A 16,366-nucleotide genomic window follows, 5' to 3' on the forward strand; every position below is an offset into this window, starting at 1 on the left:
TGGAAACTAAAAAGAGCAGACTGGGAGAAATCCCAAAGAGAATGCAAAAAAAGATTAATAAGAAACGAAAATCAAGATCTAGAAGATAATCACTTTACAGAAACCCTTACCACTGTAGCAAAGGAATGCATACGTAAAGGACAAGCAAAGGCATTGAGAAATAAACCATGGTTCAATGAAGATTGCCAAAAAGCATTAACACTCTGGCGTGCAGCTCTACGAAAATTCAAGACCACAGCAACTACCCAAAATTTAATTGAATTTAAAAAACTCAGAGCAAAATCACGTAGAACAATAAAAGACTCCAAAAAAAGAAAGCTGGAAAGAGTATGTAAATAAACTCAACACAAATACAAAACCCAAACAAATTTGGGAAATGGTAGGAAAAATTTCTGGAAAACCTCAAACCTCCACTAGAAGACATCTTGTAACAGGACAAAATAAAATCAACACTAAAACAGAAATAATTTAGTAGCCAAAACCTATGCAGAAAACTCCAAAACAAATAATAATCAACAATTCCAGAAAATCCAAACAAAAGAGAAAAAAACAAAATAATAACATGGAACACTACAACAAGCCATTCACTATAACAGAGTTAAAAAACTCAATAGAAATGTCATGCAACACAGCAGAAGGACCTGACGAAATCTGATACAAATTCATCATACAACTCCCCCAGGGATCCCTTGAATATTTACTACACATGTACAATAACATTTGAATAACGGAAAAACTACCAAAAACATGAAGACAACAACAATTATACCAATCTCCAAGCCAAACAAGGACCATAGCAACCCACAAAACTATAGACCAATAGCCTTAACTAGCTGCTTATTCAAAACAATTGAACGCATGATAAACAACAGACTAGTCTGGTTTTCGGAAAAGAATAATAAAATAACTAAATATCAATGCGGCTTTAGGAAAAAAATGAGCACAAATGACAACTTAATTCGATTGGAAACCTACATCAGAGAAGCTAACATAAAAAAGAACACCATGTTGTCTTTTTTGACTTAGAAAAAGCATATGACACCACTTGGAAATATGGGTTATTAAAAGATTTACATACACTCAGATTAAAAGGTAGACTGCCAATACTCATCCAAAACTTCCTATCAGATAGAATCTTTAGAACAAAAATAAGACCAACTCTGTCAAAACCAGAAAAACAAATCGAAGGAATCCCACATGATCTACAGTTCAGCCAGAAAATCATGCCTACAAACATTAGACACTATACACCATCAGGGATTGAGACTTGCCCTTGGTGCCTTCTCCCCCTCCCCAGTAGAAAGTCTTTATGTAAAAGCAAATGAACCATCATTAAAACTAAGACGAGAAAAGCTAGCTATACAATGCCTCATCAAATTAAAATCCTGCAACTTAAACCCAGCCCACAACTGCACACTAAACCCATCATACAGAACATTATTCAGCAAAAATGAAAACAAAACAAAGACTTTCAGGCTCCGAATGAACCAAATCATTAAAGAAACAAATATCCTACTAGACAAAATTCACAAAACTAAATTAATAGATATCCCTCCATGGACTATACAAAAACCCAACATAATACTAGATCTCAACAAACTCCCTAAAACAAAAACACACCTCAGCACTTACCTGGAAAAATTATCGGAAATTAAAGAAAAATTCCCAAACCACCAAAGCATTTACACTGACGGCTCCAAGGACACAAAAAGCACCGGCAGCGTTGCAATAACAGGAAAAACTACCAAACGAAAAAGATTACCAAACAAACCATCTATCTTTAGTGCTAAAGCAACTGCCACAGATATGGCACTTGACATCATAACAGAAGACCACGACCAAAAATTTATCATCTTCTCCGACTCATTATCTGTATTAATAGCTCTAAAAGGGAAAAAACTAGAAAACCGCCTAATAAATGATTAAAATAATCTAAAAAAAAGAAAAGGAATCATACTCTGCTGGATACTAAGTCACATAGGTATAAAAGGAGACAAAGCTGACCTAGCAGCAAAGTCATCCCTAAAAATGACCATAGATAAAAAATCTCAAAATACCGTAAAACGAAATAACCAACCAACCAACCTTCACCCTCAACTAGGCAGTTTTGTACAAAGAGAGGTCGCTTTTTTCGTCAAGTGTTGCATTGACTACGCTTAATTTCAATGAAACCGCGACTTGCGGTTTTGCCATGGACACATTGGCAAAGATGTCTTTTTTTTCCCCACCTTCTTTTCCTCCTTCGCATTATGAGTGCCAGCCTGCTTGCCTATTACCACACTTTTTTTCTTTACCCAAACTGCCTACTATGTTTTGATCCCAACCTTCGCTTCTACCAATAAGTATCGAAAAGCGATAATTGAAAAAATTTGATTAAAGAAAAATAGTCCGATTTTGACAAAGTTAACACTTTTATACAACCTAACATCACAAGTGCATTTGAGAAATTTAAGCAGTTTCAGTTAAGTTGAGAAGCAAAATAGCCCAGCATAGAAAATCGACAGTAGGTTCTTTGATAAGACGGGGGCGTTTAAAATGAATGTTTCTATTTAGATCACAAGTAAACCATAATACTTGACGTTCGCATTTTTAAGTTTAATGCAAGCCATTATGTATAATGTTATAAAATCAGCAGTAGGTTCTTGACAGTGCAATGAAGACTGCAATGTATTGTGGACTAAGTTGCTGCGAGTAAAAGGTCCTCCCATGATAGGTCGTCAACTAGAGCACGTAATCGATTTGATTGAAAGATGGGTTAGGGTTCACTGATTTTTGATAGCAATAAAAGCATGGTCTGGAACATTCGGTGATCCTTGTTCTATTCTGGACAACGTTAGTTCGCCGTGTGTGTGTGAGAGAGAGTGAGTAAGTGAGAGAGAGAGAGAGTGAGTAAGTGAGAGAGAGAGAGAGAGACCGACCAAAACTCAATTTCAACAAAAGTATCTTTTGCTTTATACAATCATATCACCTTTTAAATATAATTATTTTTCTTTCTTTAGATATGTCGAAATGTGTCCAGCAAGAAAACAAAAATGTTTGTTGCTCAATGACAAACTTTTAAAAGTGAGTTCAAATATTATTTTTATCTTTTTTATTCAGAATAGCAATGGCACACGTCAGGAATGAAAGGAATGCCTTATATATTAGATGAAGCCCAAGTCATTAAACAGCTTGTTTGGTGTATGAAGTTGAATAGAACTGGTCAAAGTACACGGCACAATCTTTTCATACCTCCCCCCTGATCACTGTCAACATCCCACATCATTTTGGGTGTCTTACTGAGACATAAACCAAATTTCAAGATTTATGGCTCAACAAACAAACATATCAGCCTTTCATATTGAAGTTTTTTTCTAAATTTCTTCTAATCACTTTAATCTGACATGATGGCTCTGTCGATGAGGCATTAAAATACACTGCGGAGAGTAAATGTCCCTTAATGGAGTCACCTGTTGACAGTGGGTGGCGACTCTGATGTTTAAGATATTATAAGGACATGAACTGCAACACACCAGTTTTGCCATTACTTGGGCTAGATGAGAGGTTGGATAGGCCTGATCCAATCAATAAGTCTAGCTCTTAATCTGACAACATAACATGCTTGCACTCCCCACATTATATAATAAACTGATTTAGTAAACAGTGGCTGAACGGTCAGTCTACTTGACGGACAATAAACCCAACATGGCTGAGAAACAGACATTTTTTACTAAAAAGAGGCTCCGAAATAAATGGGAAGAACCACAAATATTTGGATTCACCAAAAGGTAGAGTATATTCCTCCTTTATCCCTGTTGTTTGGGACGAATGGATCCCCCCCCCCTGCCACTTCAATACCTTCCATATAGGGCTCTGAGGTGGGTGGGGATCAACAGAGATGAAACAAAAATAACATGGATAGCAAGTCTCATAAAATAAATCATTCTGAAGTCTCAGATCTTACCGGTTCAGACTCAGAAATCAAAATGAAATATGAAAACATAAACTTCCCGACATATATAGTGATGGAATCAACTGATGAAAAATTTGTTACAAAAATATCACCTTCAAATAGAAAAAATATTCTAAAAGTATCAAACACAAAACAGTAAAAAAAAAAAACAATAAACAATATTAATTGAAATAAGAAATAAAAGAGAAGCAGATCAAAAAATCAGCTACTAAAATGGAAAACAATAAAAACTTATTCAGATAAACGCAATTAATTTTGCATTTACCGAACTAACAAAACAAAATAATTAATGAAAGTTAAATTATGACAAAACAAAACAATTAATAAAAGTAAAATTATTACAAAACAAAACAATTAATAAATGTTAAATTATAATGAAACAAAATAATTAATAAATGTTAAATTATAATGAAACAAAATAATCAATGAAAGTTAAATTATAACAAAACAAAATAATTAATTAAAGTTAAATAATAACAAAACAAAATAATTAATGAAAGTGAAATTATAACAAAACAAAATAATTAATGAAAGTGAAATTATAACAAAACAAAATAATTAATGAAAGTGAAATTATAACAAAACAAAATAATCAATGAAAGTAAAATTATAACAAAACAAAATAATTAATGAAAGTGAAATTATAACAAAACAAAATAATTAATGAAAGTGAAATTATAACAAAACAAAATAATCAATGAAAGTGAAATTATAACAAAACAAAATAATTAATTAAAGTTAAATAATAACAAAACAAAATAATTAATTAAAGTTAAATAATAACAAAACAAAATAATTAATTAAAGTTAAATTATAACAAAACAAAATAATCAATGAAAGTGAAATTATAACAAAACAAAATAATCAATGAAAGTGAAATTATAACAAAACAAAATAATTAATGAAAGTGAAATTATAACAAAACAAAATAATTAATGAAAGTTAAATTATAACAAAACAAAATAATTAATGAAAGTGAAATTATAACAAAAGAAAATAATCAATGAAAGTTAAATTATAACAAAACAAAATAATTAATGAAAGTGAAATTATAACAAAACAAAATAATTAATGAAAGTGAAATTATAACAAAACAAAATAATCAATGAAAGTGAAATTATAACAAAACAAAATAATTAATGAAAGTGAAATTATAACAAAACAAAATAATCAATGAAAGTTAAATTATAACAAAACAAAATAATTAATGAAAGTTAAATTATAACAAAACAAAATAATTAATGAAAGTGAAATTATAACAAAACAAAATAATCAATGAAAGTGAAATTATAACAAAACAAAATAATTAATTAAAGTTAAATTATAACAAAACAAAATAATTAATGAAAGTGAAATTATAACAAAACAAAATAATTAATGAAAGTGAAATTATAACAAAAAAAAATAATTAATGAAAGTGAAATTATAACAAAACAAAATAATTAATGAAAGTGAAATTATAACAAAACAAAAAAATTAATGAAAGTTAAATTATAACAAAACAAAATAATTAATGAAAGTGAAATTATAACAAAACAAAATAATTAATGAAAGTGAAATTATAACAAAACAAAATAATTAATGAAAGTGAAATTATAACAAAACAAAATAATCAATGAAAGTAAAATTATAACAAAACAAAATAATCAATGAAAGTAAAATTATAACAAAACAAAATAATTAATGAAAGTGAAATTATAACAAAACAAAATAATCAATGAAAGTAAAATTATAACAAAACAAAATAATTAATGAAAGTGAAATTATAACAAAACAAAAAAATTAATGAAAGTTAAATTATAACAAAACAAAATAATTAATGAAAGTGAAATTATAACAAAACAAAATAATCAATGAAAGTGAAATTATAACAAAACAAAAAAATTAATGAAAGTTAAATTATAACAAAACAAAATAATCAATGAAAGTAAAATTATAACAAAACAAAATAATCAATGAAAGTAAAATTATAACAAAACAAAATAATCAATGAAAGTGAAATTATAACAAAACAAAATAATCAATGAAAGTTAAATTATAACAAAACAAAATAATTAATGAAAGTGAAATTATAACAAAACAAAATAATTAATGAAAGTGAAATTATAACAAAACAAAATAATTAATGAAAGTTAAATTATAACAAAACAAAATAATTAATGAAAGTAAAATAATAACAAAACAAAATAATTAATGAAAGTTAAATTATAACAAAACAAAATAATTAATGAAAGTTAAATTATAACAAAACAAAATAATTAATGAAAGTAAAATAATAACAAAACAAAATAATTAATGAAAGTTAAATTATAACAAAACAAAATAATCAATGAAAGTGAAATTATAACAAAACAAAATAATTAATGAAAGTTAAATTATAACAAAACAAAATAATTAATGAAAGTGAAATTATAACAAAACAAAATAATTAATGAAAGTAAAATTATAACAAAACAAAATAATTAATGAAAGTTAAATTATAACAAAACAAAATAATTAATGAAAGTGAAATTATAACAAAACAAAATAATTAATGAAAGTTAAATTATAACAAAACAAAATAATTAATGAAAGTGAAATTATAACAAAACAAAATAATTAATGAAAGTGAAATTATAACAAAACAAAATAATTAATGAAAGTTAAATTATAACAAAACAAAATAATTAATGAAAGTGAAATTATAACAAAACAAAATAATTAATGAAAGTAAAATAATAACAAAACAAAATAATTAATGAAAGTGAAATTATAACAAAACAAAATAATTAATGAAAGTAAAATTATAACAAAACAAAATAATTAATGAAAGTTAAATTATAACAAAACAAAATAATTAATGAAAGTGAAATTATAACAAAACAAAATAATTAATGAAAGTAAAATAATAACAAAACAAAATAATTAATGAAAGTGAAATTATAACAAAACAAAATAATTAATGAAAGTTAAATTATAACAAAACAAAATAATTAATGAAAGTGAAATTATAACAAAACAAAATAATTAATGAAAGTGAAATTATAACAAAACAAAATAATTAATGAAAGTGAAATTATAACAAAACAAAATAATTAATGAAAGTGAAATTATAACAAAACAAAATAATCAATGAAAGTAAAATTATAACAAAACAAAATAATCAATGAAAGTGAAATTATAACAAAACAAAATAATCAATGAAAGTTAAATTATAACAAAACAAAATAATTAATGAAAGTAAAATTATAACAAAACAAAATAATCAATGAAAGTGAAATTATAACAAAACAAAATAATCAATGAAAGTAAAATTATAACAAAACAAAATAATCAATGAAAGTGAAATTATAACAAAACAAAATAATCAATGAAAGTTAAATTATAACAAAACAAAATAATTAATGAAAGTGAAATTATAACAAAACAAAATAATTAATGAAAGTGAAATTATAACAAAACAAAATAATTAATGAAAGTTAAATTATAACAAAACAAAATAATTAATGAAAGTGAAATTATAACAAAACAAAATAATTAATGAAAGTAAAATAATAACAAAACAAAATAATTAATGAAAGTAAAATAATAACAAAACAAAATAATTAATGAAAGTGAAATTATAACAAAACAAAATAATTAATGAAAGTTAAATTATAACAAAACAAAATAATTAATGAAAGTGAAATTATAACAAAACAAAATAATTAATGAAAGTGAAATTATAACAAAACAAAATAATTAATGAAAGTGAAATTATAACAAAACAAAATAATCAATGAAAGTAAAATTATCACAAAACAAAATAATTAATGAAAGTGAAATTATAACAAAACAAAAAAATTAATGAAAGTTAAATTATAACAAAACAAAATAATTAATGAAAGTGAAATTATAACAAAACAAAATAATTAATGAAAGTGAAATTATAACAAAACAAAATAATCAATGAAAGTAAAATTATAACAAAACAAAATAATTAATGAAAGTGAAATTATAACAAAACAAAATAATTAATGAAAGTGAAATTATAACAAAACAAAATAATCAATGAAAGTAAAATTATAACAAAACAAAAAAATTAATGAAAGTAAAATTATAACAAAACAAAAAAATTAATGAAAGTGAAATTATAACAAAACAAAATAATTAATGAAAGTGAAATTATAACAAAACAAAATAATTAATGAAAGTGAAATTATAACAAAACAAAATAATTAATGAAAGTGAAATTATAACAAAACAAAAAAATTAATGAAAGTTAAATTATAACAAAACAAAATAATTAATGAAAGTGAAATTATAACAAAACAAAATAATTAATGAAAGTGAAATTATAACAAAACAAAATAATTAATGAAAGTGAAATTATAACAAAACAAAATAATCAATGAAAGTAAAATTATAACAAAACAAAATAATTAATGAAAGTGAAATTATAACAAAACAAAATAATCAATGAAAGTAAAATTATAACAAAACAAAATAATTAATGAAAGTGAAATTATAACAAAACAAAATAATTAATGAAAGTGAAATTATAACAAAACAAAATAATCAATGAAAGTAAAATTATAACAAAACAAAATAATTAATGAAAGTGAAATTATAACAAAACAAAATAATCAATGAAAGTGAAATTATAACAAAACAAAATAATCAATGAAAGTGAAATTATAACAAAACAAAATAATTAATGAAAGTGAAATTATAACAAAACAAAATAATCAATGAAAGTAAAATTATAACAAAACAAAATAATTAATGAAAGTGAAATTATAACAAAACAAAATAATCAATGAAAGTAAAATTATAACAAAACAAAATAATTAATGAAAGTGAAATTATAACAAAACAAAATAATCAATGAAAGTAAAATTATAACAAAACAAAATAATTAATGAAAGTGAAATTATAACAAAACAAAATAATTAATGAAAGTGAAATTATAACAAAACAAAATAATCAATGAAAGTAAAATTATAACAAAACAAAATAATTAATGAAAGTGAAATTATAACAAAACAAAATAATCAATGAAAGTAAAATTATAACAAAACAAAATAATTAATGAAAGTGAAATTATAACAAAACAAAATAATCAATGAAAGTAAAATTATAACAAAACAAAATAATTAATGAAAGTGAAATTATAACAAAACAAAATAATTAATGAAAGTTAAATTATAACAAAACAAAATAATTAATGAAAGTGAAATTATAACAAAACAAAATAATTAATGAAAGTGAAATTATAACAAAACAAAATAATTAATGAAAGTAAAATTATAACAAAACAAAATAATCAATGAAAGTAAAATTATAACAAAACAAAATAATTAATGAAAGTGAAATTATAACAAAACAAAATAATTAATGAAAGTGAAATTATAACAAAACAAAATAATTAATGAAAGTAAAATTATAACAAAACAAAATAATTAATGAAAGTGAAATTATAACAAAACAAAATAATCAATGAAAGTTAAATTATAACAAAACAAAATAATTAATGAAAGTGAAATTATAACAAAACAAAATAATTAATGAAAGTGAAATTATAACAAAACAAAATAATTAATGAAAGTGAAATTATAACAAAACAAAATAATTAATGAAAGTGAAATTATAACAAAACAAAATAATTAATGAAAGTAAAATAATAACAAAACAAAATAATTAATGAAAGTGAAATTATAACAAAACAAAATAATTAATGAAAGTTAAATTATAACAAAACAAAATAATTAATGAAAGTGAAATTATAACAAAACAAAATAATTAATGAAAGTGAAATTATAACAAAACAAAATAATTAATGAAAGTGAAATTATAACAAAACAAAATAATCAATGAAAGTAAAATTATAACAAAACAAAATAATTAATGAAAGTGAAATTATAACAAAACAAAAAAATTAATGAAAGTTAAATTATAACAAAACAAAATAATTAATGAAAGTAAAATTATAACAAAACAAAATAATCAATGAAAGTAAAATTATAACAAAACAAAATAATCAATGAAAGTAAAATTATAACAAAACAAAATAATTAATGAAAGTAAAATTATAACAAAACAAAATAATCAATGAAAGTAAAATTATAACAAAACAAAATAATCAATGAAAGTAAAATTATAACAAAACAAAAAAATTAATGAAAGTAAAATTATAACAAAACAAAATAATCAATGAAAGTAAAATTATAACAAAACAAAATAATTAATGAAAGTAAAATTATAACAAAACAAAATAATCAATGAAAGTAAAATTATAACAAAACAAAATAATTAATGAAAGTAAAATTATAACAAAACAAAATAATCAATGAAAGTAAAATTATAACAAAACAAAATAATTAATGAAAGTAAAATTATAACAAAACAAAATAATTAATGAAAGTAAAATTATAACAAAACAAAATAATCAATGAAAGTAAAATTATAACAAAACAAAATAATCAATGAAAGTAAAATTATAACAAAACAAAAAAATTAATGAAAGTGAAATTATAACAAAACAAAAAAATTAATGAAAGTAAAATTATAACAAAACAAAATAATCAATGAAAGTAAAATTATAACAAAACAAAATAATTAATGAAAGTGAAATTATAACAAAACAAAATAATCAATGAAAGTTAAATTATAACAAAACAAAAAAATCAATGAAAGTGAAATTATAACAAAACAAAATAATTAATGAAAGTGAAATTATAACAAAACAAAATAATCAATGAAAGTAAAATTATAACAAAACAAAATAATTAATGAAAGTAAAATTATAACAAAACAAAATAATCAATGAAAGTAAAATTATAACAAAACAAAAAAATTAATGAAAGTTAAATTATAACAAAACAAAAAAATTAATGAAAGTGAAATTATAACAAAACAAAAAAATTAATGAAAGTTAAATTATAACAAAACAAAAAAATTAATGAAAGTGAAATTATAACAAAACAAAAAAATTAATGAAAGTAAAATTATAACAAAACAAAATAATTAATGAAAGTAAAATTATAACAAAACAAAATAATCAATGAAAGTAAAATTATAACAAAACAAAAAAATTAATGAAAGTAAAATTATAACAAAACAAAAAAATTAATGAAAGTAAAATTATAACAAAACAAAATAATCAATGAAAGTTAAATTATAACAAAACAAAATAATTAATGAAAGTAAAATTATAACAAAAACAAATAATAAATGAAAGTAAAATTATAACAAAACAAAAAAATTAATGAAAGTGAAATTATAACAAAACACAATAATCAATGAAAGTAAAATTATAACAAAACAAAATAATTAATGAAAGTTAAATTATAACAAAACAAAATAATTAATGAAAGTAAAATTATAACAAAACAAAATAATTAATGAAAGTAAAATTATAACAAAACAAAAAAATTAATGAAAGTTAAATTATAACAAAACACAATAATCAATGAAAGTAAAATTATAACAAAACAAAATAATTAATGAAAGTTAAATTATAACAAAACAAAATAATTAATGAAAGTAAAATTATAACAAAACAAAATAATTAATGAAAGTAAAATTATAACAAAACAAAATAATTAATGAAAGTAAATTATAACAAAACAAAATAATTAATGAAAGTAAAATTATAACAAAACAAAATAATTAATGAAAGTGAAATTATAACAAAACAAAATAATTAATGAAAGTAAAATTATAACAAAACAAAAAAATTAATGAAAGTGAAATTATAACAAAACAAAAAAATTAATGAAAGTGAAATTATAACAAAACACAATAATCAATGAAAGTAAAATTATAACAAAACAAAATAATTAATGAAAGTGAAATTATAACAAAACAAAATAATCAATGAAAGTGAAATTATAACAAAACAAAATAATTAATGAAAGTGAAATTATAACAAAACAAAATAATTAATGAAAGTAAAATTATAACAAAACAAAAAAATTAATGAAAGTGAAATTATAACAAAACAAAATAATCAATGAAAGTAAAATTATAACAAAACAAAATAATTAATGAAAGTGAAATTATAACAAAACAAAAAAATTAATGAAAGTTAAATTATAACAAAACAAAATAATTAATGAAAGTGAAATTATAACAAAACAAAATAATTAATGAAAGTGAAATTATAACAAAACAAAATAATCAATGAAAGTGAAATTATAACAAAACAAAATAATTAATGAAAGTGAAATTATAACAAAACAAAATAATTAATGAAAGTGAAATTAAAGCAAAACAAAATAATCAATGAAAGTAAAATTATAACAAAACAAAAAAATTAATGAAAGTAAAATTATAACAAAACAAAAAAATTAATGAAAGTTAAATTATAACAAAACAAAATAATTAATGAAAGTAAAATTATAACAAAACAAAAAAATTAATGAAAGTTAAATTATAACAAAACACAATAATCAATGAAAGTAAAATTATAACAAAACAAAATAATTAATGAAAGTGAAATTATAACAAAACAAAAAAATTAATAAATGTTAAATTATAACAAAACAAAATAATCAATGAAAGTGAAATTATAACAAAACAAAATAATTAATGAAAGTAAAATTATAACAAAACAAAATAATTAATGAAAGTAAAATTATAACAAAACAAAAAAATTAATGAAAGTAAAATTATAACAAAACAAAAAAATTAATAAATGTTAAATTATAACAAAACAAAATAATTAATGAAAGTGAAATTATAACAAAACAAAATAATCAATGAAAGTAAAATTATAACAAAACAAAATAATTAATGAAAGTGAAATTATAACAAAACAAAATAATCAATGAAAGTTAAATTATAACAAAACAAAATAATTAATGAAAGTGAAATTATAACAAAACAAAATAATTAATGAAAGTGAAATTATAACAAAACAAAATAATTAATGAAAGTTAAATTATAACAAAACAAAATAATCAATGAAAGAAAAATTATAACAAAACAAAATAATTAATGAAAGTGAAATTATAACAAAACAAAAAAATTAATGAAAGTGAAATTATAACAAAACAAAATAATCAATGAAAGTTAAATTATAACAAAACAAAATAATTAATGAAAGTTAAATTATAACAAAACAAAAAAAATTAATGAAAGTGAAATTATAACAAAACAAAAAAATTAATGAAAGTTAAATTATAACAAAACAAAATAATTAATGAAAGTGAAATATAACAAAACAAAAAAATTAATGAAAGTTAAAATATAACAAAACAAAATAATTAATGAAAGTTAAATTATAACAAAACAAAAAAATTAATGAAAGTTAAATTATAACAAAACAAAATAATTAATGAAAGTAAATTATAACAAAACAAAATAATTAATGAAAGTGAAATATAACAAAACAAAATAATTAATGAAAGTGAAATTATAACAAAACAAAAAAATTAATGAAAGTTAAATTATAACAAAACAAAATAATTAATGAAAGTGAAATATAACAAAACAAAAAAATTAATGAAAGTTAAATTATAACAAAACAAAATAATTGATGAAAGTGAAATATAACAAAACAAAAAAATTAATGAAAGTTAAATTATAACAAAACAAAATAATTAATGAAAGTGAAATATAACAAAACAAAAAAATTAATGAAAGTTAAATTATAACAAAACAAAATAATTAATGAAAGTGAAATATAACAAAACAAAAAAATTAATGAAAGTAAAATTATAACAAAACAAAATAATTAATGAAAGTGAAATATAACAAAACAAAAAAATTAATGAAAGTTAAATTATAACAAAACAAAATAATTAATGAAAGTGAAATATAACAAAACAAAAAAATTAATGAAAGTTAAATTATAACAAAACAAAATAATTAATGAAAGTTAAATTATAACAAAACAAAAAAATTAATGAAAGTTAAATTATAACAAAACAAAATAATTAATGAAAGTAAATTATAACAAAACAAAATAATTAATGAAAGTGAAATATAACAAAACAAAATAATTAATGAAAGTGAAATTATAACAAAACAAAAAAATTAATGAAAGTTAAATTATAACAAAACAAAATAATTAATGAAAGTGAAATATAACAAAACAAAAAAATTAATGAAAGTTAAATTATAACAAAACAAAATAATTAATGAAAGTTAAATTATAACAAAACAAAAAAATTAATGAAAGTTAAATTATAACAAAACAAAATAATTAATGAAAGTAAATTATAACAAAACAAAATAATTAATGAAAGTGAAATATAACAAAACAAAATAATTAATGAAAGTGAAATTATAACAAAACAAAAAAATTAATGAAAGTTAAATTATAACAAAACAAAATAATTAATGAAAGTGAAATTATAACAAAACAAAATAATCAATGAAAGTTAAATTATAACAAAACAAAATAATTAATGAAAGTGAAATTATAACAAAACAAAATAATCAATGAAAGTGAAATATAACAAAACAATTAATGAAAGTTAAATTATAACAAAACAAAATAATTAATGAAAGTTAAATTATAACAAAACAAAATAATTAATGAAAGTGAAATATAACAAAACAATTAATGAAAGTAAAATTATAACAAAACAAAATAATTAATGAAAGTGAAATTATAACAAAACAAAATAATTAATGAAAGTGAAATTATAACAAAACAAAAAAATTAATGAAAGTTAAATTATAACAAAACAAAATAATTAATGAAAGTGAAATTATAACAAAACAAAATAATTAATGAAAGTGAAATTATAACAAAACAAAATGATTAATGAAAGTGAAATTATAACAAAACAAAAAAATTACTGAAAGTTAAATTATAACAAAACAAAATAATTAATGAAAGTGAAATTATAACAAAACAAAATAATTAATGAAAGTGAAATTATAACAAAACAAAAAAATTAATGAAAGTTAAATTATAACAAAACAAAATAATTAATGAAAGTTAAATTATAACAAAACAAAAAAATTAATGAAAGTGAAATTATAACAAAACAAAATAATTAATGAATGTTAAATTATAACAAAACAAAAAAATTAATGAAAGTGAAATTATAACAAAACAAAATAATTAATGAAAGTGAAATTATAACAAAACAAAAAAATTAATGAAAGTTAAATTATAACAAAACAAAAAAATCAATGAAAGTTAAATTATAACAAAACAAAAAAATTAATGAAAGTAAAATTATAACAAAACAAAATAATCAATGAAAGTAAAATTATAACAAAACAAAATAATCAATGAAAGTGAAATTATAACAAAAGAAAATAATTAATGAAAGTGAAATATAACAAAACAATTAATGAAAGTTAAATTATAACAAAACAAAAAAATTAATGCAAGTGAAATTATAACAAAACAAAATAATTAATGAAAGTGAAATTATAACAAAACAAAAAAATTAATGAAAGTTAAATTATAACAAAACAAAATAATTAATGAAAGTGAAATTATAACAAAACAAAATAATTAATGAAAGTGAAATTATAACAAAACAAAAAAATTAATGAAAGTTAAATTATAACAAAACAAAAAAATCAATGAAAGTTAAATTATAACAAAACAAAATAATTAATGAAAGTTAAATTATAACAAAACAAAAAAATCAATGAAAGTTAAATTATAACAAAACAAAACAATTAATGAAAGTTAAATTATAACAAAACAAAATAATCAATGAAAGTAAAATTATAACAAAACAAAATAATTAATGAAAGTGAAATTATAACAAAACAAAATAATCAATGAAAGTTAAATTATAACAAAACAAAATAATTAATGAAAGTGAAATTATAACAAAACAATTAATGAAAGTGAAATTATAACAAAACAAAATAATTAATGAAAGTGAAATTATAACAAAACAAAATAATTAATGAAAGTGAAATATAACAAAACAAAATAATCAATGAAAGTGAAATTATAACAAAACAAAATAATCAATGAAAGTAAAATTATAACAAAACAAAATAATTAATGAAAGTAAAATTATAACAAAACTAAATAATTAATGAAAGTAAAATTATAACAAAACAAAATAATCAATGAAAGTAAAATTATAACAAAACAAAATAATCAATGAAAGTGAAATTATAACAAAACTAAATAATTAATGAAAGTAAAATTATAACAAAACAAAATAATTAATGAAAGTAAATTATAACAAAACAAAATAATTAATGAAAGTAAATTATAACAAAACAAAATAATTAATGAAAGTGAAATTATAACAAAACAAAATAATTAATGTAAGTTAAATTATAACAAAACAATTAATGTAAGTTAAATTATAACCAAACAATTAATGAAAGTTAAATTATAACAAAACAATTAATAAAAGTTAAATAATAACAAAACAAAATAATTAATGAAAGTTAAATTATAACAAAAAAAATAATGAAAGTTAAATTATAACAAAAAAAAATAATGAAAGTTAAATTATA

At 19.4% G+C, this 16,366-nt stretch overlaps 1 protein-coding gene across 2 annotated transcripts in view; it reads left to right on the forward strand.

Moving 5' to 3' along the window:
- The window catches only part of LOC145285995 (origin recognition complex subunit 3-like), a 171,774-nt gene that overhangs the window by 104,461 nt on the left and 50,947 nt on the right, over nucleotides 1-16,366 (forward strand). For both annotated transcript variants that reach the window (XM_080134586.1, XM_080134587.1), the window contains exon 11: nucleotides 3,000-3,063. In XM_080134586.1, the coding sequence (XP_079990712.1) occupies nucleotides 3,000-3,063 (64 nt within the window). The remainder of the gene's footprint in view (nucleotides 1-2,999; nucleotides 3,064-16,366) is intronic.

The sequence above is a fragment of the Euprymna scolopes genome, chromosome 10, assembly GCF_053919585.1.
Source record: "Euprymna scolopes isolate OS-2025 chromosome 10, ASM5391958v1, whole genome shotgun sequence".
Lineage (NCBI taxonomy): Eukaryota > Metazoa > Mollusca > Cephalopoda > Sepiida > Sepiolidae > Euprymna > Euprymna scolopes.